The following is a 24029-nucleotide window of genomic DNA, read 5'->3' on the forward strand; positions in this document are numbered from 1 at the left end:
TTCTCAAGATTCATTATAGTTCGGCCATTCAGAGAATGCGTTCCTGACACGTCGCGATTGAACTGACGACGTAACTTTGCAATGGCGTTGCAGTTACGATAAAAATATTTTTGCTGGTTGTTTACCGTTTTAACAATTGAGCAGCATTAAAACAACATTATTATATCAATAATCAATGAATGTTATAATTTTGTGCCAAACTGAGTGTCAAATAACTTGGTAAACAATATTTTTCTAAATCTATACTGCGCTATTACAAGGTTATGTCAGCGGTTTATATTTTGTAGTGCTGTGCTAAAAATAACAGGCAAGTATCGTAATCTGTTCTTATACAGTTATAATATAAAATAATACGTTTTGATTTTCTTTTTAAGAATTGGAAAATAATGGACTATAAGACTTAATTATAACGTTTATGAAATATAAAAATAAAACTATGACCAAACCGCATTTTTATACTTAGATTAAAAATGGTAACCCCAAATGGCGTTATGGGCCGCCATTTTGTGACGCTAAAACAGTCGTCCGTTGTCGTTTCGTGCGCATAGACCACGTTTTTCAAGTGTTTTCGATCTGTTTTTATTTGATTACCCGGCTTTTGTTAGACCGAGATATCAGGATTGATTCTGTTATTGATAATAATATAATTATACATGTAGGCGAAGATGATGATGAATACACCACCTCCTCAAGCAAATCGGAGTCTGATTAATATTCTGTTCGCACATTCAATTCAATGTACTTGTAACAAAGAATAAATAAAACAATTTTATTATATGAATATTACCTTTTTTTGGTTTCCACTTAAATAACTAAAATATAAAACAAATGATTCCGCCAATTTAAAACGAAAATAATCTTAAAATAATGCGGCGGTTCATTTTGAAGGAACGGTAACGAACTCAGTGTTATGTTGTGCCCATCACTAGTCGTGACTAACTGATAGGTGTCAGGAACGCATTCTCTGAACGGCCGAAGTATAATACAATGCATTATTTACAAAACGAAGCAATTTCATTCGCCTAACGCGATCGTGTACAATAGGCACTCTTTAGATGTTTACAACTGCTCGCGATTGCAAGCTGGCCTACTGACATAGTTATAATTAATTCAAATATACTGTAAAACTGTATAAAACTTCAATTCACCTGCAGTTATGCGACGGCATTCAGGTTGGATATGGAGTTCGTGAACTTACAAACAGACTTTATGTTCTTTACATTTACAATAGTATAGAAGGAAGAAATTTCAAGGCCGGAACACAACAATATGTAGAACACTGGAAATGTAATCTTAACTGAGAATTAATATGAATATAGTACAGGGGCCCGATTCTCCTAAGTTAATAATGTCAAAATCGAATAGAAATCGAATCGCAATATGATCGTAATAGCAGTTTTAACCATATCGGGCATTCTGCTACTAATAAAAGACCAATCGTATTCCATTGACATTTGATTGGTTTGAGATTGGTCTGCTATTTTGGTGATTTTGGTCTATACGGTAGTTTGCTCTACAATCATATTGCAATAGTTAATCATTTGCAGACAAAATGATTCATTATTGAATGACAGAAAATGATAAAAACGTTTATTTCAAAGAAAAAAGGAATGCCACATACGTTTCAATCGTAATCGAGTCGGGATTGGATCGCAGTCGAACGTGAATCGTATGTTGCTTAAGTAAAATTAGAAGAATCGTGTCCCTGTGTTATAGATAACATGATAATATCTTCGTATAACTACTTTGGAGTGTTTAGTGTTAGATAGAGGTAATAAGTATTTTTCGGTGATATAAACATTATATAATTGACTGATATGAACCGACCTTATATAAATACAGAAATATTTAACAGTTGCATAATAACAATGTATAGTTCAGTGAACAATGAGTATAATTGTAAACAATATGAGTTAACATAGTGTGACAATAGTAATAGTATCCTGCTATAATTAATAACAATTCATTTTATGGCTCATTGTATGTATATAGTATAAATTGTAAAATACCTGATAAAGATTTATATAAAAAACCAATAAAAAATTCGTGAATGTACACCTATTATACTTGAAATTACTGCTTATATTTCTATGTATGTAAAACGTGATTCGACATATAGATCTTTATAAAAACCTCTCAGATTATGAGTGAATTTAGGGAGCTAGCACAACACTGTTGTATATTTAATGTACATCACTATTTATTTAATAAAAAATCGAATGACGTAATGGAAACTGCCATTACTGGAGATATAGTACACATATAATATTAAACACTAAGTTCGCCCCACAAACAAATTCGTGACATTGCTTGCTGTTTGCCTATTCTTCGTTACAATATTAATTCGTTCTTGATAAAGTTAGTGATACTACAATAATAACTCGTAATCAATATAATTTACACGAATTGAGCTAAAACATTTCTCTTATAATTCCGCGGATATGGAGTGCAGCGTCAAACTGCACTTGCCATATGTAAGGAATTAGTGTTGCCTGCATTCTTGCGAGACGCTAACTCTACTCGAAGGTGCAGCTGCTTTATTGTCTTCCTTTTCAGATTTCATTCTTTAATTCCTATATTTATTCTCGCAAAAATGTAGCATGAATCTTTTCTTAATATAAAGTATCTTTAGCGAAGGCTGTAGTGACACCTAGTCAATTTGTTTCCGACTAATATCATCCTATCTACGGTATAATTACTTACAGCCAGTTTCTTCATCAAAAGTTAAAGCCCAAGTAAAAGTCAAAGTAATGTCTAAAGTAAAAGTAACGGTCAAATTCAATTTTTCTATTAGTTTTGCTGTCACTTTAGCCTTGAAAAAACATATTTGACCGTTACTTTTACTTTAGACATTACTTTAACTTTAACTTTTGATGAAGAAACTGGCCGTTAGTGAACATACATAATATAAAAACATTCATTATTCGATAAAAACATCAATAGTTTTATAAAATATATGAAATCTCTAAGTTAGTGAAAATAATATTTCTACCCTTAATACACGGAAGTTAGGAATTAACAAACTGTTCGCAAGTACATAACGTAAATATATGTTTTATAAAGTGTATCGATATAATTGAACGTGAAACACTACATCAGAGATATCTACTTAACTAGCAAAGTCAACACGGAATAAATTGCATTTAATAAAATTGTATTCACCCGCTACAGAACTATGAAACATTAGTGAAGGACACACAATATAATTGAATGGTATTGCTTATCACACTGAGACTTCCACGATTTAAAATTTCTTAAGTTTCAAAAAGAGTATTTAGCCAAGTCTTTTGTGAACATGTTAAGAATGTTCTTTGATTGCACTGCGTTTACAAATTCAGTGGCCAGTCTAGAGTCCCCTGGATGGGGTGCGTAGAGGGTGGGCACGGAATTGGTAACGACTGCTTTCCCTATTGTTCGTTGTCGGGGGTGGGTCGGTCGGCGTCGGCGATGACGGGGCTCTCGGCGTCGTCGGCACGCTCGGCGGCGGCCCGCGAGCAGCGCGGCACCACGCCGTTGTACTCGCACATGCCGAAGATCAGCACCGCGAACCCGATCAGGTGCTGCCAGTGGAACGCCTGCCAGCGCACCGCGAGAGACACCATCCATATCACGAATGTCCTGCCGAATATGCTCACTTAATACGAAACAGACTTTATACATGGGTTTGTAATTGGTTTTTAAAATGAGTATTTTTTAAGGCCTTTAACTGTTCAGTTTCTGCGGCTTTCATGTATTTAAAAAAATTTTGAAACACTATGTGTAGTACAGAAAACGGACACGAATAAGTGAACCCAAACTAGGATTAGTATAATAACAATAATCATTCCATTTGATCTGACCACACTTATCTTAATATTCAAATCACATGACCGAATGATGAGCTACTTTTGATAAGCATTAAGAAGGAAGGTGTGTAGATAAACTATTGGATAAATAAATAAAGTTTACCTGACAGAATCCAGGACCATTCTGGTGGTAGCAGACATTTCCTTGGTGACGCTGATTCCGGCGAAGTTGAAGAACGCGATCGAGATGATAGTGCCCAAGGTTGCTAGCAGGATCAAAGGATTGTTTCCTAAAATAAATCACATTTTTATTTATATCAATTAATTTCAAACGCAACATTGACTGATTCTAATCAAAGCAAGTCGAAATTCATGAATTTTTAGACGTCAAAAGCATTTTTATTATAGAGGTATAAAAAGGCCCTAGACTGCCACCCTTCACCACTTCTTATGTGTATCTTCTATGTGGTATCGTGGACGGCGAGTGCTTCCACCAGCAACAACTAGTATGCAATGGATGTGTTTTATCTGTTCCATTAACGTATTATTGAGTGAAGTGAATATAATCGAATAATCAATGCATGCGCGATAAACATGAAACAAAGATACGACGTGGCAGACTATTTTGTGAGTTCACAGTTTGTGTATTTTCAAGCTATGCGTATTCTGTTCTACTTGTTTGTTACTCAATTTATCCCAAGTTTATAAAGACGAAACATTTTTTTTGTTTGTTCGTACCCTAAACCTGAAACCACTAAGCCGTATCGAAAAATTATTTTACTCTGCCGGATCAGAATAGGACCTCCCCATCTCTCTTCCGTGGGTGTCGTAAAATGCGACCAAGGGAGCTAAGGCCTAGCGTATTCCACCAGGACATTGGGCTATCCGCAAGATGGCGGACAAACCACCTCAATAGCATTCTCAAGGAGGGTTAGCGACAGGCAGCCGGAGGGCTGTAAAACTTATGCCAAAACAAATTACAGTATGTTAGGCTCTAGACAGACTGCATTTCAACTGCAAATTGCAGTTCAAGGGCAGTTTGAATGCAGTTGACACGACTGCAATAGAACTGCAAATCAACTCTAGAACACGACTGCACGCCGACTGCAATTCGATTGCAATCGGACAGCACTTTTGATTTGTTCTATTGCAGTCGGTAGAAAATCGGTTGCGTAGTATTGAAGATTTAAGCGTACAAAGAGATAATGGGACATAGGGACAGAAAAAGCGACTTTGTTTTATACCATGTAGTTATTTTCAGAGTTTGCATCTTACCGATCTGCACTAATCCATCGACGACATCTTCCACGGTGCCTCTAGCGTTGTTGCCGAAGTGTGGGGGCGCAGGGGTCCAGTAGAAGATGACCAGCAGACCCGACAGCACTGAGAAGCCGAACACCCCCTCCCAACCCACAGCTTGCAGTGGAGGAATGTTCTGTCCTGGAAATATTTGTCACAATGAAATAAAGATGTGACTTTCTAGAACGATCTTTCATGATTCAATAAATTGTAATATTGTTTATCTTGAGATGCTATAGAAGCTGCTTCCGAATTGAGAACCTCCTCCTTTTTTGGAAAATAGTTAAAAATAAATCAAGTTGTTTAAGATCATTTAGTAGTTCATTTCTGGCATTTTAGAGCTGTCATGAGCATTAAGGGCACTCCGACCTTCTACTACAGAAGAAAACATCGGCTATTAAATTGTAAAAAAATAATTGTACAATACATTTTTGTAACATCATGTTTTGAGCACATATATTGATATACAGCACTGAGGTTCATCAGCTTACCTGCAACGTATTTCTCCTCGTAAACCATTTGGCAGGAAGAGATGACTTGGGCTACAATGATGAGCAGGTCACCAGTGATCAGGCTGTTCCTGCCCTTGGACTCGCCGGGGTTCTGGTACAGAGCATCTGTCACACCCACTACTACCAGACCGATGATCACGCTCACTGAAACATTAAGTCGTTACTTACACTAATGTAATAAATGTATGGATGTCTGTTCCGGTTTCACGCAAAAAGTATTGAATAGATTTTGATCGAAGCGCGGGTAAAACCATTTAGAACAAGATAAACAAATCGCTTTGCACGAATTTTAGACAGTCCACTTTCTATATTTATATCCGAAATGTGAGAGGGTGCACGGGTGTATCAATAACCAATTTCCAGGCTAACGGCTGCTTTATAAAAGTTTCTAAAATCGACAAAGTGATTTCGGGCCGACCAGGGAATTGAACCTGAGACGCCGTGCACAGCAGTCGCGTATTGCGACAACTTCATCACAGAGCAACTGTAGAGGTTATCCTGCCTAATTTAAAGCTATTGCAAAAGACGGACATTCATTTAAATTTTATTCTTATAAAATTGAGAATGAATGAATAAATATATAGAATTGAGATTGTGAGTTCTGCCATCGAGCTCGTCGAATGAACGATACAAAGTAAAAGAAGATTTCTTACTACTACTAAAGAAGATTTTATTATTAAAGTACCTAGTAGAAGATCTCGGTCCCTACGCGACCGTTCTTTCCAAAAATAGATATTTATGAAGAGTTGCGCGGGTTTTAACTTATAATGATTTCCGAGAAAACTTAACTGGCGGAAAATAACACGATAAGGTCGTAGGTACGTATTCACTGGCGGATATTTTTAGTAATGCGACCTAGAAGTGCAACTCTGACGTAGGCGAGATAATAAGACCTCTCATTGATACACTAATAGAATTGCTGTACATTAAGGATCAAAGTTTGCTAAATTCTATTTCTTTGCGAAGCTTTGTACTACTGTTTGTAATACTTTGGGAAATGTATCTTTTGTCGATTCACACACGACAGGATACCACAGCGATTTTTCGTTCGGTTGAGCGGTGTTTGTGTGTACGTGTCTATAGGTCCAGCTAGAGGCTGTAGTCTATAGGTGGTGCTTTATTTGCTTATTAGCTTTGGTTTCAATTACATTCATGGCGAATTCATTGCTACATATAAGCCAAATGCTTGTTAATTGTTATGTCAAAAATGTTTGCGATTTGTTTAGCTGGCAGACTCGTAGAGGGCATTGACCATATTCACGGCTACCTAGCACAGAACAGAATTATTTTCTACAACAAATAAGTTACGGAGAATCCGATAGATGAGCCACCTAAACAAATATGTAAGTAATTCGCAACATTTGTGATTCAGGTCACAAGACACGAAGTTGAGCGCACATTATGCGTGCACATAACATTACGAGCGATGTCTAAGAATTTAATTTGGGTACTGTTATAAGTTACGCTATGAGCACTTGCGAAGACACATTACATTAGGCTACAAAGTTTACCTATTTTGCAGTATTGTCCAAAATAGATAGTAAGTTATGCTAAAGTCAGCTAATCAGCTTTGTAATACGATTTGTAATTGCAAGAACGATTTCGCAGCTAATCGCTGAACTGACTTATAGAATTAGCGACTAGTAACAATAATCATTAATTGGAACATTTGAAACAAATGCCATGTGAGTCATTTGCATAGATAATGTTACAGCAAACATGAATGAATCACTCGGCACAGATGGCAAGTAGCGTCATATACTTTGTGTACCTACTAAATACATTACAAAAACATAAATTACACTTTTTCAATTACTATTTAACCTGGTGTAGAAGAAAATTATTTATTGTTGACACTTCCCGGGACCCAAATGCTGGCTTTTATTTCGCACAGAGGTTGAGCATTGCCATCCAACGTGGCAATGCTGCCAGTCTTTTGGGTACATTACCCAGTGACAGCGATGAGGAGCAATTTTTTGATGCACTGTATTAGTTTTAAGTTGTATATATATATATAAGTTTATTTTATTTTATTTTCAATTAATGTAAATAAATTTATTGTTAGAAATTTCTCCTTATCTGGGTCAATTTATATATTTTAGGGAATAAATGTTGCGATTGGAAAGATGTCAGCAATTTATTAAAATCTTTGTATAGTTTTGCTTTGGTCTCGAGTAAAACATGCGCCCAGAAGTTTCTACTTCAGGTGGCATAGCGCGAACAAAGAAGCCATGCATGTCTTGTTCACATATTGTTGTGACGTATCAAGGAGATTAGTACTTCTACCACTTTACTTTAGAAGTGTTAGTGAAACTTACTAAATTAGCTAGCCAGGCACTATAATGCCATTTTCGTAAATCACCATCATCAGTCTTACTGGTTGCAGCTGCAGTACCAGTGTTTTACAAGGAGCGACTGCCCTATCCGACCTCCTCAACCCAGTTACCAGGGCAAACCAATATTCCTTGGTAAGACTAGTTGTCAAAATGGCATTTTCGTAAATAAACTTAGGTAATATTGTTTTCATATTTAAGCTGTGTATATTTTTGTTGTTACAACACCCTAACGCATGCGGGTCGTCACGTAGAAGTGAGAGTGCAACTGGGAAGCTTGCCAAGTTATTCTATTAAATGGTTTTGCAGGTATTATTACCATAAGATTAACTAGGTGTCTAAGCGTAGTAAATAAAGTTGGATGTGATATTGGGTTAATCCATGAGAAATATTCTGTATTCTAGACCTAGATAGATAGACATATATTCCTTATTAGGTACACCATTGTATACACGCGAAGACGAAATGACTTGCTGACACTTCAAGTGACCCAAGGGCTGGTTGTTATTTTGGGTCAAAATTAAGCATTGCCATCCAATGTGGCAATGCTGCCAGGCTTTTGGGTACGCTCCCCAATTTATTTATTTATTTATTCGCGACATTATTTATTTATTTATTTTACATAGTAGGTATATGCATAATTTGTATGATAACAAAGTTCTGATTCAATATTTTTTTCACTTAATTAAAAAAAATGTACATCATTATGTAGGCCTCATGACTAATTAAAGTAGGTGACGCAAGAGCGATCTCTTCCAGACAACTTTATAATGGATTGAGACGAGAAGGATAAGACTTTACGGAAGGGAGGCAGGCAACATATAGAATTGCTCCTGAAATCCTGTAATTGGCGAACCTTACAATGTCTCTATAGACATCAAGTCTCAGACTTTCGTAACCATAGCGTGCCCAACTTTTTTTTAAGCAAAAAGTTCCTTTGTCTGCAATGCATCGATGCGATACTGCGCGAGTAGCCAGAGCACTATAGTTCGGCCATTCAGAGAATGCGTTCCTGACACGTCGCGATTGAACTGACGACGTAATAACATTCATTGATTATTGATATAATAATGTTGTTTTAATGCTCCTCAATTGTTAAAACGGTAAACAACCAGCAAAAATATTTTTATCGTAACTGCAACGCCATTGCAAAGTTACGTCGTCAGTTCAATCGCGACGTGTCAGGAACGCATTCTCTGAATGGCCGAACTATAATTAGCGAAAAGGGGAAACCAATCAACAATAACATTCAATTATGAATTGCTTCAGTAAATGAAATATCTCTGTTAATGATTGAAATTGAAGGGAGGGCTTATCAACCCCCCAGGTGGGCGCGGGTGTGAGGTAGTGCACTTTAATATCAAAGGTGAGGGGGCAGGGACTGTTATCGATCGTAAATTCGAAGAGGTATCACAACATCAAATTATATGTAGTCCTGTGATGGGTTGCATCGGCCGCCCTGCAGCCACCCTACACCCCGCACTGGTCAAGCACGACCAGGTTACGGAACCATTTTTATATTTAATTAAGCCAAATTTTCTATTTAATTAGTCTGCAAATGTAAAACGACCAGTTATTTTTTAGAATGAGCAAATCTTCATTTGAAGAGCTTTTGAGTTTATTATCACCATGCTCCATGCTCACAAAAACGATACACTCGTAGGTATGTTTACGCTATTAAACGGTTTGCCGGACAAAATCGCATCGCGGATATTCGCATGGCAAGTACACATGACTGTTTCGTGTGGAAGCCCTTATAGTTCGGCCATTCAGAGAATGCGTTCCTGACACGTCGCGATTGAACTGACGACGTAATAACATTCATTGATTATTGATATAATAATGTTGTTTTAATGCTCCTCAATTGTTAAAACGGTAAACAACCAGCAAAAATATTTTTATCGTAACTGCAACGCCATTGCAAAGTTACGTCGTCAGTTCAATCGCGACGTGTCAGGAACGCATTCTCTGAATGGCCGAACTATAATGCAGTAGTGATTGAAAGTGTTTTGTTCTATGTACACCATCAATCATGACAGTAAAACAAGAGAGCACTTCCGACATAAAATGACAGTTAAATAAACATACATACTTATATGTTGCTTGCACTCACTATGGAACCTTATTTAGTAAGGTCCCAAACCTTATACTACAATACTGTCATTTTATGTCGGAAATGCATAAAAACAGGTAATCGTTTGTATCCTGATGTACTACATAACATGACTTCTGAATCTATGCACATAGTGAGTGCAAGCAAAAAAAAAAGTCGTGGTGGCCTAGTGGATAAAGGACCAACCTCTCAAGTATGAGGGCGCGGGTTCGATCCCAGGTCAGGCAAGTACCAAAGTACCAATGCAACTTTTCTAAGTTTGTATGTACTTTCTAAGTATATCTTAGACACCAATGACTGTGTTTCGGATGGCACGTTAAACTGTAGGTCCCGGCTGTCATTAAACATCCTTGGCAGTCGTTACGGGTAGTCAGTAGCCAGTAAGTCTGACACCAGTCTAACCAAGGGGTATCGGGTTGCCCGGGTAACTGGGTTGAGGAGGTCAGATAGGCAGTCGCTTCTTGTAAAGCACTGGTACTCAGCTGAAACCGGTTAGACTGGAAGCCGACCCCCCCAACATGATTGGGAAAAAGGCTCGGAGGATGATGATGAGTGAGTGCAAGCAACAACGCCCATATATGCAAAAATATTCAAATATTTTATGAATTTTGCGGCGGAACTCTAAAAACATAATAACCGGTACATGTAGTTTACAATTTCAATCTCCTGTATGCAGGCGGGGGGTGGCCGCCTCCCCGGGATGAATTGCGTGGGGCGTGGAGCGGGGCGGGGTGGGGCGGAGAGGGGGCTTGCAATCTGTACTCTGTACATACACAAGTTATTGATTTATAGGGGGGCACAGCCGTCTAGCCCAGGCAGAGCTAGTCCCAGATTCAGCTACCTGCATTTAGGTTACCGAATTTTGGAACGAGTATTTTATGTAAATTTTTATTTCGTGTTGCAAAATAGGTTTTTATCGTAAAGATCTACGTCTTACATGATCTATGATGATAATATGAATGTGAAAATGAAAAAAAAAAATGTTTTTGGTTACATGCTGCAATCCTTTGTTCACGTTCCATGAACACTGAACTAGCGGGCTGATGGTGAAGTTCTATCAGAAGCTACGATTGGAAAGTTCTCGGCCCCACAAAGACAATAAACACATTTCATTACATTTTTATTATATTGGGTAGCTATCTCCAAGTCGAAAGCACATTTGCTTTCTCTCTATTTTAGCAATCAAAAAGTGGCAAAAAAATCCTTCTAAAAATATGTATTTCATACACATTTTGGTCGGTGACAGACGTTACAAGTCTTTCAGTGCAAGGTTCGTCATTCACAATATATGTAGGTACTTTGATGACGACTAAAATGCTGACTAAACAATAATGGATGGCCGTTGGTGATATTTCTTCTAAAAAAGGTTCTGAATCACAGCGCGCAGCAATTTGCTTTTTTTGCGTAAATTACGGCAGATTGCTAAATTAAAAAAAAAAAAAAAAAAACTATCGCATATATTTACAACTTCGCACAGTTCATAAGTTCAAACTAATCTACATAAAATGGCTACTTTGTTTTTTTGTATTTGAATACATACATCTATAGAAATCTCTATTTGACCACCTCGACGGCGCAATGGTCACCATGCCAGACTGCCGACCCTGAGGTCCCTGAGTCCCGGGTTCGATTCTCGGTTCGGTCGACTTTTGTGTGATGAGCATGCTTGTTGGCCGTGGTCTGGGTGCTATTATATATATTTATAAATATGTATATGTAGCAATATATAGTTTATCAGTTCTGTTAGCACCCATAATACAAGTTAATTATTAACTTACCATGGGGCTAACCGACCGTGTGTGAAAAAGGTGTCCCGACATTATTTATTTATATTTATACAGGGCTGAGAACTTTTTAATCTACCTGGGCACTCAATCGGTTATTTCGACGTCTGACACATGACGTTTAATAACACATTGTTTGACCATTTCGAAATTGCATATTTTCAACAACCTTAACAGGAACTCCATGTCATTTTTGTCGATGGCAAACATGGACTAAGGGTGGGATTACACCAAACGCAGAAGGAAGGAGATATAAGACAAGACCAACATTTTGGAGCATCTCAAAATTGTTACATTCCGTCAATTTATTCATACTTTATGCACAATGTATATCGGCGGACTTACACAAGGGTGTTCAATAGATGTCGATCGTAGTTAACTCTTACGTAATACAATGTTTTATGGGAAATCATCAAATTAAACTAAATCCCGCTGTGGTATTAGCAGCGTGAGGGAGTGTCAGTCACTTGCTGAAAAACCCACCATGTTCCTTCGTAGACATGTTATGGCCGAGTTAACTCTCGAACAATCCCGTAGCTTCGACACCGACAGCCTTACATAATATGTATAATATACTAAGCGAAACTTACACATTATAGTAATCTGATTACATATAGTACATTGCATATGAATTAGGTCATGCGAACAAAGAAGGGCAAGTATAATGTTACGGTTATTTAGTAACACACAGACGACTGTTTTGTCAACATGTTTTAAAGCGTCTCGTTGTTCTGTATTGTTCGTATGTGTATTGTCATTGAAGATGTGCGACAAACCCAAACATCTAGTAGTATGTGTGTGAAAATTTGTCTATACTGTAATGCAGGTACATGTTTAGTTTGTAAACCCTCAGATTTCAGACACCGATTTGTTTATCATTATCTCTGTCCTCACATCATTCTTCATAGATCTCTTCTTAAGGAGTGGGCTGTAGGTTTAATCGCCTAGCGAGCCCTGGTGTCAGAGTTATCTCAAAACCAGGCTTTTGACGTGGAATTGTAACAACGACTGATACTGACTGATAATGAGCGGTCATAGGCACGGGGGTGTAGCACCGCCAACTTCCAGACTCCGGGCTGCTTTGTGAGTTTCTAAAACCCACAAAGGGATTCCGGCCCGTCCCGAGAATCGAACCCGAGATCCCGTGCACAGCAGTCGTGCTATTGACAACTAGACGGTTCAAAGATGATTCTGACAGTGTGTGGCTGAGTAGACCTAGAGTCGTACGGCACTTTTGCCACCGAATTCGTACTTTATTGTGAAATGATTATTTATATCGGGTGTGTCGTTCACAATCACATTAAATGAAATGCGTTAATATACTAGTTAATATATGTATGTCGACTAGCACAAAGAAAAAAGAAAAATTCGTAAAAATTAAAAAATGAATTTTTCAAAGTAAATAGAATAAAAATGTGCGAAAATTAGAACACCATATAAAAGTCTGTCATTACAAACAACTGAAATTCTCCCTTGAAAACAGAAAGCTGTCAACTGATCAAAACATTCGATACTCCTAACTTTATCTCGGCTTTACACATGATGTTGTAAATTATAAAAACGAAAAATGACTCCTGTGGTTAAGCCACTGATTGGATTAGGTTACATAAACTATATGCGATGGGATTTAATGTGATTGTGAACGACACACCCTGTATAAAAAAAATACGTTTACCGTTTAGATCTCGTCTTCAAGTATAGGGGATACCGAATATTTTGTGCAGTTAAATAACATTTTTTATACTGACTGACTGTCAACTGCACCAAAAAAGGGTCAGGGCTTGGTTATCTTGGTTATAGAACTCATTTAACTATCTTCTCCTCAAAAAAATGTCTTAATACAGCTCTAACTTGTTATAGCGCAGATGTAGCTCTGTGAGAAACGAAGGGTTATGATGCCCCGCTGGTGTACACTGCTGGACTCCATACTGCTTCGGAAGTCTAACCCGAGACCACGTTCAAAATCACCAGTGAAAGTTTACTTATAAGGATCACCTATTTTTGTCCACGCACAAATAGGTAGGTAGTATTCCTGACAAAACTGAGGTGCCTAAAGACAAAAGTCTTCAATCAGTGCGTCCTACCTGTCATGACTTACGGAACCGAAACGTGGACACTGACGGTACGGCTGGTCCACAAGTTTAAAGTCGCTCAGCGGGCTATGGAAAGAGCTATGCTCGGCGTTTCTCTGAGGGATCGCATCAGAAATGAGGTAATCCGTCAGAGAACCAAGGTCATCGACATAGCCTACCGAATCAGCAAGCTGAAGTGGCAGTGGGCTGGCCATATTAGCCGAAGAACCGATAACCGTTGGGGTAAACGAGTTCTAGAGTGGAGACCGCGCCTCGGCAAACGTAGTGTAGGACGTCCTCAGGCACGGTGGAGTGATGACTTGCGCAAGACGGCTGGCAGGAGCTGGATGCGAGAAGCCGAAAATCGATCTCAGTGGCGTGCACTTGGAGAGGCCTATGTCCAGCAGTGGACTGCGATAGGCTGATGATGATGATTCCTGACATACTAACTTCCAACTAAGCATCTCTCAATTCCATACTTTAAGACATCCAATTTCAGACACATATTGACGTCCACCAGTCCTTTCTCTCCTGACAACCTTTTCACACTGGCGGTTTTTCCGCGCGACACCGGTCACTTGGTCATGCCATGTTGGGCCATGTCGGGCCATGTCGCGCCGTTTACAACGTTATTTTTGTATAAGCAAACAATGGCTGTCGCTCAGAAAATCCGCCAGTGTGAAAATGATTTTACATTCATATTCATACAACTCATCTCACAAAGAAACATGATTGAATTTCAGAATATCAAATAATCTGCCTGCGTCTCTCTCTACAAAAACGATTAAAAAAACTTTAAAAGGAATTCCAGAGAGAAAATTAAATTTCCAAGCAAAAGCAAACGTCAGGTACTAAGAAGTCTCAAGAATTCTATTTCTAAGGAAGCACCTCGGAGGCAAAGTGCTCGACATTTGAAACCCTAAGAACTAAATTAAAAGTTTTTCTCCTTTCCTAGTATTGCAAAACTTGGCAAACTAGAACGTTCTCCCCTTTTCATTGCAATGAAAAAAAAACATGGACCAACTAGAAGTAATTTTAATGAACAAAATGAAATAAAAATCTTATGAGATATCAAGGACATTATGAATCTGGATCTCTCAATGTTGGTGTTTCAATATTATTATCGGCCGCCATGGCCAGTAATAACAAATGTATGTACTCGTCTAGTAACGAGGGGGCACAATGATTGTTCGTATGTGTGTATGTAGTAGCGAGAGCTCCGGGCCGATCGATAAAGCTCAACCAGCATTGCATAGCAACAGTGCATCAAACTATACATTGAAAATGAATTCGCCGTCAGTATTTCGCTCAAGCCAGGTTACACTTATAACAGAGGTAACACGGTTTTCGTCATACGTTTTCCACAAAGGTGACATAATCATGATTTTTTGTGTAGTTAATTAATTAATGTTCTATGTTTTCACCTTTGTGGCAAAAATGATTTATTTATTTATTACTAATAATTATATGATCATTGAAATGATAAGCAATGATTTATGTATTAAATTAATATCGCTAGGTGAAAAACAAAACGCACCAGACTACTAAGACTACTTGATCTTTGGCCATTGATAAATAAGTACTGAACAAATCTTGTTATGTATTATTGATTTCAAAATCATAACTTTTGTGTCATTTTCCGACCAATTATTACTACTGCTCCTGAACTTTTTACTTCATTTTTTATCATTTTATTGTATGAGGCTTTAGCGCTGATGCGCTTTACCAGCCTCGTAAGGTTTGACAAAAAATATTTCAAAAATATTTATAATATCTACATGTATTCATTTAAATTAAATATTGTGCATAAATTCTACTTTATGAAAAGAAAGTTCTTAGCAGTCTTCAATTAATAAAGTAACAATTTTCTTCTTCAAGAGTTATTTTATACCAGCTGTTGTGACGTACTTAAGATCTCACAACACATGGACCTGTTGCTAGCCAGCCCCTCAACAATGAACCGATACTTGAGACCAATTGTTTCCACTGGTTTGTCGCAAAGGATACTTCAATAAAAATTCTTGCCTACGTTATGTACAAACTTACCTATGCCGACCCATTCACGTCTGATGATCCGCCGGTCCAGGAAGGTCATAGACAGCACAGCCACAAAGATGATGATGGAGCCTCGGAACATTTGGAAACTGCTCACGTATGTCAGGGTCAGGCCGATGTACATGATCGAAGTTCCAATCTGTAGGGGGCATAAGCATTCATGGGTACTCAAGAAAAAATAAATAAGGGGCTTTTGTTGTATCTTAAGTTGTTCGATGATAGTGTACGCTAGCGTTTCAGAGCATTAGCAGCAAGCAATTTTATGTAAGTGAATTCAATGACTACGGGAGGTGGAGTACATAGGTACATAGTGTTATACATATAACGCCGGCAGCCGGGGCTCAGATTCTCGGAATATGAAATAACAGAGGGATGTACTGCGCAGATGCAAGCACTGCAATTAGGTTACAGTTATTGATTTTTCAGCTGCAGCTAGATACCGGGAGAGCACATCGTTCCGACAGATATTTCCTTTGTTCTCACCGAACTATCATTATTTCACTGAAATACGTCATAGTTCCAGACTAATATAAAATAAGACGTAAGTACGCCCCTCGCACGAATTAGGTGACTTTGTTGAGGTACCAAAAAGATCGAAAAAAAACTGTAGCTACTTTAATTACAGACTCAAGATACGCTAACTTAAATCAGATTTAACCAAGTCTATCCCTGTAATAGAAGTGCTTAACTAAGTTCATGTATCGACATCACAAGCCACAAAACGTTTTACTGGCTCCCGTTTACTCGACATAGCACCGTTTAAGTCGCAGGTTATAAGCCTCATGAATGACAAATCGCTGTGGGCATGCAACAGGTAACATTGTGGAAGTTCGCAGTAGCCTGTTGCTCAACAAAGCGCTAAGCAGAACCGCCGACCACATGTTTATGTCTCAATCGCTCAGCTGACCTTTCCAACACGGCCGTGTTTTATCAACAATCGGCCGACTATGCAAACAAATTCAATATCTTATACATGACAGTGTTTGGGTACCGTACTCATTGTTTTGATGTAAATCCGACCAATTAATTATGAAAACTAATTTGTCTTCTCGGTTTTGAAAACATCACCTTTGACAAAACGTTATTATGTATCGCACACATGCTAGTTTTTGATCATATTCAGGACTGATTTTGAGGGATTCTTAATTAATCAGTTTCAAGATTTGACTCTTCTATTATAAATACTCTCAATAGAAAATGATTATAGTCTCGGTCTTGTATTTTTATAGAGTCATAAAAACTATACTATTAAGTATAGTAACATTAGTCAGTTTCCGTAAAACGATAAAATAAAAGTTGTGTTATCAGTTCCGTCCATTACACTCGATCGTGTGTATCGTTAAAATTAATACTCTGTGGTATATTGCATATTCATGTGATGTCACAGAATTCATCTCGCTGTTTATGACGCGCGCCGCGATAAAATCAAATGGCTCTTTGTTATAAAAAATAATTTCGTAAGTAATGTTATGAGATTGCTGTTAGAACCATGAACCAAAGAGATATTTTTGTCCGAAGCTAAAGTATTTAGTAATCTAAGCTACATGGATATATAACTTTTATTAAGTTTCGGGTCTGACACCACGCATTGCTAAATAGTTCATCCGAAACGAAGATACAGCTCTTTGTTCCTGGGTAACTAAGCAGGACCCTTAGTGGGTTGTAGCCAGCAAAAGACTGACTACCGCTCAATCCATATACCCACATGGAGGGAACATTTTAATGATATGATTTCCGATCCCAATCACCACTCGCATTACTTACTACAATACACAATTTGAAACCAACATTGAAAGTTATACCATTATTTAAGCAACGAAACACCAAATGTAAAGGTTCGTTCAGATCACCAGCAAGCAGCGTATTTTGGAGAATGTTGCTCGGTGCCGGCTACATATACTTAATATGCTAAGTGTGTGAAAGAATATTATTTATTCGACTGCGTCAAGTGTTATGAACGCTCACACTCTGTAGATCTGAAAGAACCTTTATTATAAAGTGCCCGTACACGTAGGACACAATACACCCTCATCATTACACATAGAATATTGTATTATGCAATAAAAAACAACAACATTTAGTTTTCTTTATTCTCTATTTTATGTTAATCACGTTTTATTCTGTTGTTGTTTCCTTGAATTAATTTCCATGATACGACTAAGATTTTTTAATTTTTACCATTAATTACACATTTTACCATTTTAAACAACATTGCATTATAATATTATAGTAACAAAAAAATATATAATTATTTATGCAATGCATTATAATGGCATTCCTTTGTTCATTTCCAACAGTACCAGTGAACATTTATGCGCTCTATACCTTTTCCGCCAATAATCTATAATACAGGCCGATTAAGTTCTCTCCCGCGGTTTCACCTGTGACTCAACCAAACTACTTCTCGCACGTAAATAGAAATATAAACTATATCTTCTGCTAAGTTTATTTTACTCTATTCAATAGTTTTGCGTGAAAGCGTAACTATAAAAATACATATATTTTTACCCACCTTCGCGAGTAAGTTATAAAAAATATAATAAATAAATATAATACCTAATAGTAGTATATAACTGAGAATTAATCATGGTGTTCATTAGATTAAAGTTTGACTATGACCAACCCACGAAAGAAAGCTTAAAAAAAAAAGCGACTACTATATAAAAATACTAAAAAGGAACAAAGATAATTAGGTGCATCGGGTTTATAATTCGGTGCCTAGAGAATTGAGATATATTTATTTCGCTCCCGATTTCTAGACCGCAAATACGCACGAAAAATACTTAAAATATGTATGATAGGTGTCAAAATACACAAACATTGTATAATTTAAAAAAAAGCAATTATTCCAAAATTACATGAAATTACGGGGTAATTTAACAATTTTTCATTTTTAGCTTTAGTATCCTTTCAACAACCACTGAGATAACTGGGCAGTATTTGGATTTGGGTGATTTAGTTAGCACTTATTTTTTCTGGCAAAGGATCACCCATCCCTTTAATAAAACCATAATTTTGACACAAAGCCTGTGTTGTTGCTCAAAATATTATCAAACTTTTCTTTAAGTTTATACGGGAACACATCTGACAATGTGAAGTTCACTTGACTAATTGAGTTGATTCTTTTAGCACCAAGCTGAGTTATAAGCTTTTTAATAGTCGCAAGTATTTGGGAAAACTCAGACATGTTGCAAATGTAACAAAAATATGCGTTATCACAAGGTTTAAGTTAATGTAATATGCAATTATTGATGAAAATGGACAAAATGTATTTAATTAGTGTTTAACGAAAGAAGTCATCATCTCTCAAGCATTTTTCCCAACTATAGAGTTTGCTTTCAGATGAACCGAATGGAGCTGAGTACCAGTGTTTCTTAAGGAGACTATCTGACCTCCTGAACCCGGTCAACCCAATACCTCTTGGTAAGACAGATTGTCAAACTTAATGGCTTCTGACTACCGATAACAACTGCCAAAGTTGTTTAGAATGAGGTAAGGTTACACAAAGAAACTTACCAGATCAAACATAGCAGCAGGCATCAAAACGAAGGGATTGAAGTTCTGGTTGCCATTGGTGAGAGCATGGCCCCCCGAGTTCTTAGTCCTATACTGAACCAGTTTAAATGTCAGCAGGCACAGCATTTCACCCAGAAACATAGCCGCTGCCTGTTTGAGAGAAAAATTATAATGAACTCTTCATACATACTTAAAAATATTTTTGTATTACAAATTCAAAGATTGCTTATATAATCAAATCTTAATTACTACAGTATTTTCATAATACAATTATCCTTCAGTAATTATTTTTAAACATTCATAATGTAACATATTAGCTCATTTGTATGTATAACTTACGAAATATTTAATTTAATGTATACCATGAAATAATAGTGTCCACTTTACCTGCAGAAATGGATGTTCGAAGTCCCGGACCTGTCCATCAGAGCCCTTGGCTTGCAACTTGTCAGCCCATTTAGTACTCAGTGAGTTTATGGAGCCTGTCACCACCAGCATCACGCCGAGAAACCTCTGATGTGCTGTCCACGCCATGCTGCAAAATAATCTTAAATGCAGAAATACCGGCCAAACCTGATTTCACAATTGCCTAAACACTAGCCCTTTTTATATGGTACAGAATTAACTAATATATCCTTTTCCTAGTCCAAACTAATTTGAACTGAGCCCAGTATGGTAAGCAGTTTAGCCTAGGCCTATTACACAATGTGAGCTACTTCTAGGATTGTTTAAATCCTCGTTCCTATTTTGTAATCTTACTCAAGAAAATATTCAAATACTTGATTTAGAAAACATGAAATTTTATACAATAATAATAATTACAAAAATCAAAGACAAAATTTATTACCTCAATTTATTTTACAAGCGTATTTTACTTAAAAGTTTTTTTAGAACTATTGAGACAAAAAAGTTGACTGACCGTAACGAAAGTTAGCCTCACATTGAAACGCAAAAGTCATAAAAGCAATCTTTTATACCTGAGAAATCATTTAAAAGTTAATGGCCAGAACTGTACTATTAACGTAGAATGGACTGAACTACTAACATTCCGTTCTGACTCCCATACTGACTGACTGATTTCATATTGCCTGCAGTTCTTGTGAGATGGTTCTGGCCTGTCTACTATACTCAGTTACATCAAAAACTTTGAAACCAAAACCATTATCAACGTCAAAGTATTGTTGACCTATTGGGAAAAGCACCAACATCTCAATATTAAGGTGTGGGTTTGATTCCAGGTCAGACAAGTACCCTTGCAACTTTTCTAAGTGGTATTGCTTTAACTTTGCACCAATGATATTTTATTGGTAAAATAAAACATCCAGAGGAAACGTGGACTATAGAGTCAGAAATCATAAACCCTCATTGAGCAAGCATGGTGATTAACATTCAATTGTTCTTTGTGAGAGCCTTTGCTCAGCAGAGGGGCTGATGACAACACTATCATTTCTGTTATAGCATCTCCATGGTTACACATCCATCCTTTTGTTTTCCCAAAACTATAGGTCAAACTTAACCAACATTTTTTAATTTTACATTGAATTATGGTAAGTGGTTTTCTCTTGAACCTAAAGGCTTGTAACCAGAACAAAGATATGCCGTATAGGCCAATAGCTGATTGTATGTAAATAATCAATAAGATAACAGTGTTTTCGTGTAGGTAAATTTAATTTACTACAATGTTTTCTACATTATTTAAAGTTTCAAAGTGAAGTTTAAACAATAATTGCATTTCAGTACTTTCCTGCCGGTTTCTTTAATACCATTGAATTCTAAGCTATAAGAGCTTATATTGTTCGAAATTGATATTGGATTCGTGTATTTACAAAACAATTGACAGTAATATTTTGTGTTTTACGATAACAATGACAGAAAGTTGAGCTTCGTAAACATTTGAACATCGCAGTTGTTAGCAACCAATATGGAAAACAAAGCAAATAAGACCTTCTTACTTGGGCGTTCTCTATCCTGATGTCAAAATTTATGATCACGTAAACAAGCACTATAGATAATTAGCAATTAGCTTTAATTAAATAGATAAAACATTTGAAAAATAAAACAAAAGATAAAATTATGTTAACCACAAGCGTCAAGCAAGACAGACAATGACTTTTACAAAGCAAGCTTGTCGGTTTTTGCAGTTGACACAATTTTCTTGTCAGTGTTGCCAAGTTAGTACCGACAGTTTGCTGAAGTTAATAATTTTGTTGGTGGTAATAATGATAAGTTCACTTTGTTATAATTAAGTTGATATCAAATCGCTAGTTCCTGGAATTCAACTTCCAGCTTAAATACAGTGAAGAAGGCAGATGTTAAAAAACACATTATTTACACTGTACCCGTATAAGTGCCTATTGAAAAAAATACAGCAATGAGTTGTGTGCTAAGTTAACAGAAGAAACATTTCCATGAATAGTCAATGTAGGTACCTAGAACTCAGCATTACAACAAACTAATACATAGTTCCATGAAACGCTTCCAGCCCATCCATTTTGTACTACAAACGGCTGAAAAATAGATTCAAATAATAATCCTAGTATCCTAGTTGCACGTTCAGTGGCTGCCAGGGCAACTGCTATGCATGGGGTTCTGGGTTTGAAGACTGGCTCACACCGAAATCGCTTTGTGGGTTTTCAGAAACTTTTAGGAAGCACCCCAGAGTCTAAAGTTGGTGGCGCTTCGCAAAAGTGCCTTTTTTTTTTTTGTTGTCGCTGGGCTAAAAATGCTATTACGCATCCCCTTCCCGTCGGGGGATGGGAGAGGGGTATGTGGGACTCCCCGGTAAAGACGTTCCCGGTATACCCACTAAAAAGGCCCAGCGGCACTCCGACCTCGCCTGAGTGGAGGGGGTCTGGGAATCTATGGCGTCCAGTCCCCCACCGGTTCGCAAAAGTGCCTAGGATTGTAGATACAAAGCCACCGTCCCGGACAGTTAACCAGTGATAATACTGATATTTAGAACGTCTTATAGGGCTTACAGGCTTCTACAGTGGCGGATTAACGTATAAGCACTACAAGCACGTGCTTCGGGCCCCTGTTCTCCAGGGGCCTCCATCCCCTGCTGGCGTTTCATTTTATAACTACATTTTATCGAGATTCATCCACAATATGTCTGAAATCACAGTGCTGTTGATTGTTGTACGATCGCAGAGATTTTTTTTCAATTGTGCAGGGGCCCGATTCTCCTAATTTTACTTAAGCGACATACGATTCACGTTCGACTCGGTTCGACCGAGATCCAATCCTGACTCGATTACGATTTAAGGCTCGAGCAGACCGGATGCGTATGCGTAACCACGCGCGTAGTCACGCGCGTAGTTACGGCGTAACCATGAGTTGTAATGTATGGAAATGTATGAGACAGGCCACACCGCTTGCGCGTGACTACGCGCGTGGTTACGCATACGCATCCGGTCTGCTCGAGCCTTTAAGCGTATATGGCATTCCGCTATTTTTTCTTTGAAATAAACGTTTTTATCCTTTTCTGTCATTCAATAATGAATCATTTTGTCTGCAAATGATTTACGATTGCAAAATGATTGTACAGCAAACTACCGTATAGACCAAAATCACCAAAATAGCAGACCAATCGCAAACCAATCGAATGTCATTGGAATACGATTGGTCTTATATTAGTAGCAGAATGCCCGATAAGGTTAAAACTGCTATTCCGATTATATTGCGATTCAATTTCTATTCGATTTTGACAATATTAACTTAGGAGAATCGGGCCCCAGTTGTTATACCTACGGTTTTTTTCGGCTTCTACTCATCGTTAGGCAGTTTTAAAAGAATTAATAGGCAACGATAGCGTTTTGAAGTCGCTATCGGACACTCGTTGGGAAGCTCACGCTGTAACTACGAGTGCAATACAACAAACATATCGAAAATTTTGGATGCTTTAGATCAGTGGTTCTTAACCGGTGGTCCGCGGACGACTGGTGGTCCCTGGAGGCCTTCCAAGTGGTCTGCGGACCAACGTCGCGTTGACGTTGTTATCGATCTTACGTATATATCCACCTTACTTGTCCAACGAAACTTGTAGAAAGAAATGAAGGTTAGAAATGTAGCTCTTTTACGTAATTTTGGTTCTGAGTCTTAAAAATAATTAAATTTCGCGCTCGCTTCGCTCGCGTATTCAGAAATTATGTGCCTTCGTTTTTGCATTTGTCAACAAACAAAAAATTGGGATACATTTTACCTTCGTAAGAGTAAGAAAAAAATTTCGCGCTCGCTTCGCTCGCGCATTTGTAATTACAAGGGCATCACGCTCGCTTTTCTTCAACCTTCCATTCCATTCCTTCCATTTCCATTTAAGCAATAGAGGGTCTACACAGGCTCTGTGCTTAGGGCCTCGGATACTCTTAATCCGCCACTGGGCTTCTATTATGCTATTAAGATCAAAGCCTACAGATATTTCTATAGCAAATCCTTACTCGATGATTAGGGTCATACCTACGTACCTATAGCACATATTTCAGATTTGTCCCTTTTTGTAGCATAACTAGGGGTGCGAGCAATGTAGGGTAGGTACCTATATCATCTACTAAGTTATCATTT

At 37.6% G+C, this 24029-nt stretch overlaps 1 protein-coding gene across 2 annotated transcripts; it reads right to left on the minus strand.

The window, feature by feature from the left end:
* Positions 1-1781: 1781 nt before the first annotated feature.
* LOC124645226 (solute carrier family 35 member F6) lies at positions 1782-21594 on the minus strand. 2 transcript variants are annotated; one of them, XM_047185013.1, is made up of 8 exons: positions 21422-21594; positions 19857-20004; positions 19470-19619; positions 15945-16092; positions 5576-5740; positions 5061-5225; positions 3949-4075; positions 1782-3618 (listed from the first exon to the last, which is right to left on the minus strand). In XM_047185013.1, exons 2-8 carry the CDS (start codon positions 20001-20003, stop codon positions 3408-3410), a joined length of 1113 nt encoding a protein of 370 aa, XP_047040969.1. In that variant the 5' UTR covers position 20004; positions 21422-21594; the 3' UTR covers positions 1782-3407. The 2 variants fall into 2 exon arrangements, with proteins under 2 accessions (XP_047040969.1, XP_047040970.1); XM_047185014.1 differs by having other exon boundaries at positions 2878-3618; positions 21414-21594.
* Between the last annotated feature and the right edge of the window lie 2435 nt (positions 21595-24029).

Source organism: Helicoverpa zea, chromosome 31, assembly GCF_022581195.2.
Source record: "Helicoverpa zea isolate HzStark_Cry1AcR chromosome 31, ilHelZeax1.1, whole genome shotgun sequence".
Lineage (NCBI taxonomy): Eukaryota > Metazoa > Arthropoda > Insecta > Lepidoptera > Noctuidae > Helicoverpa > Helicoverpa zea.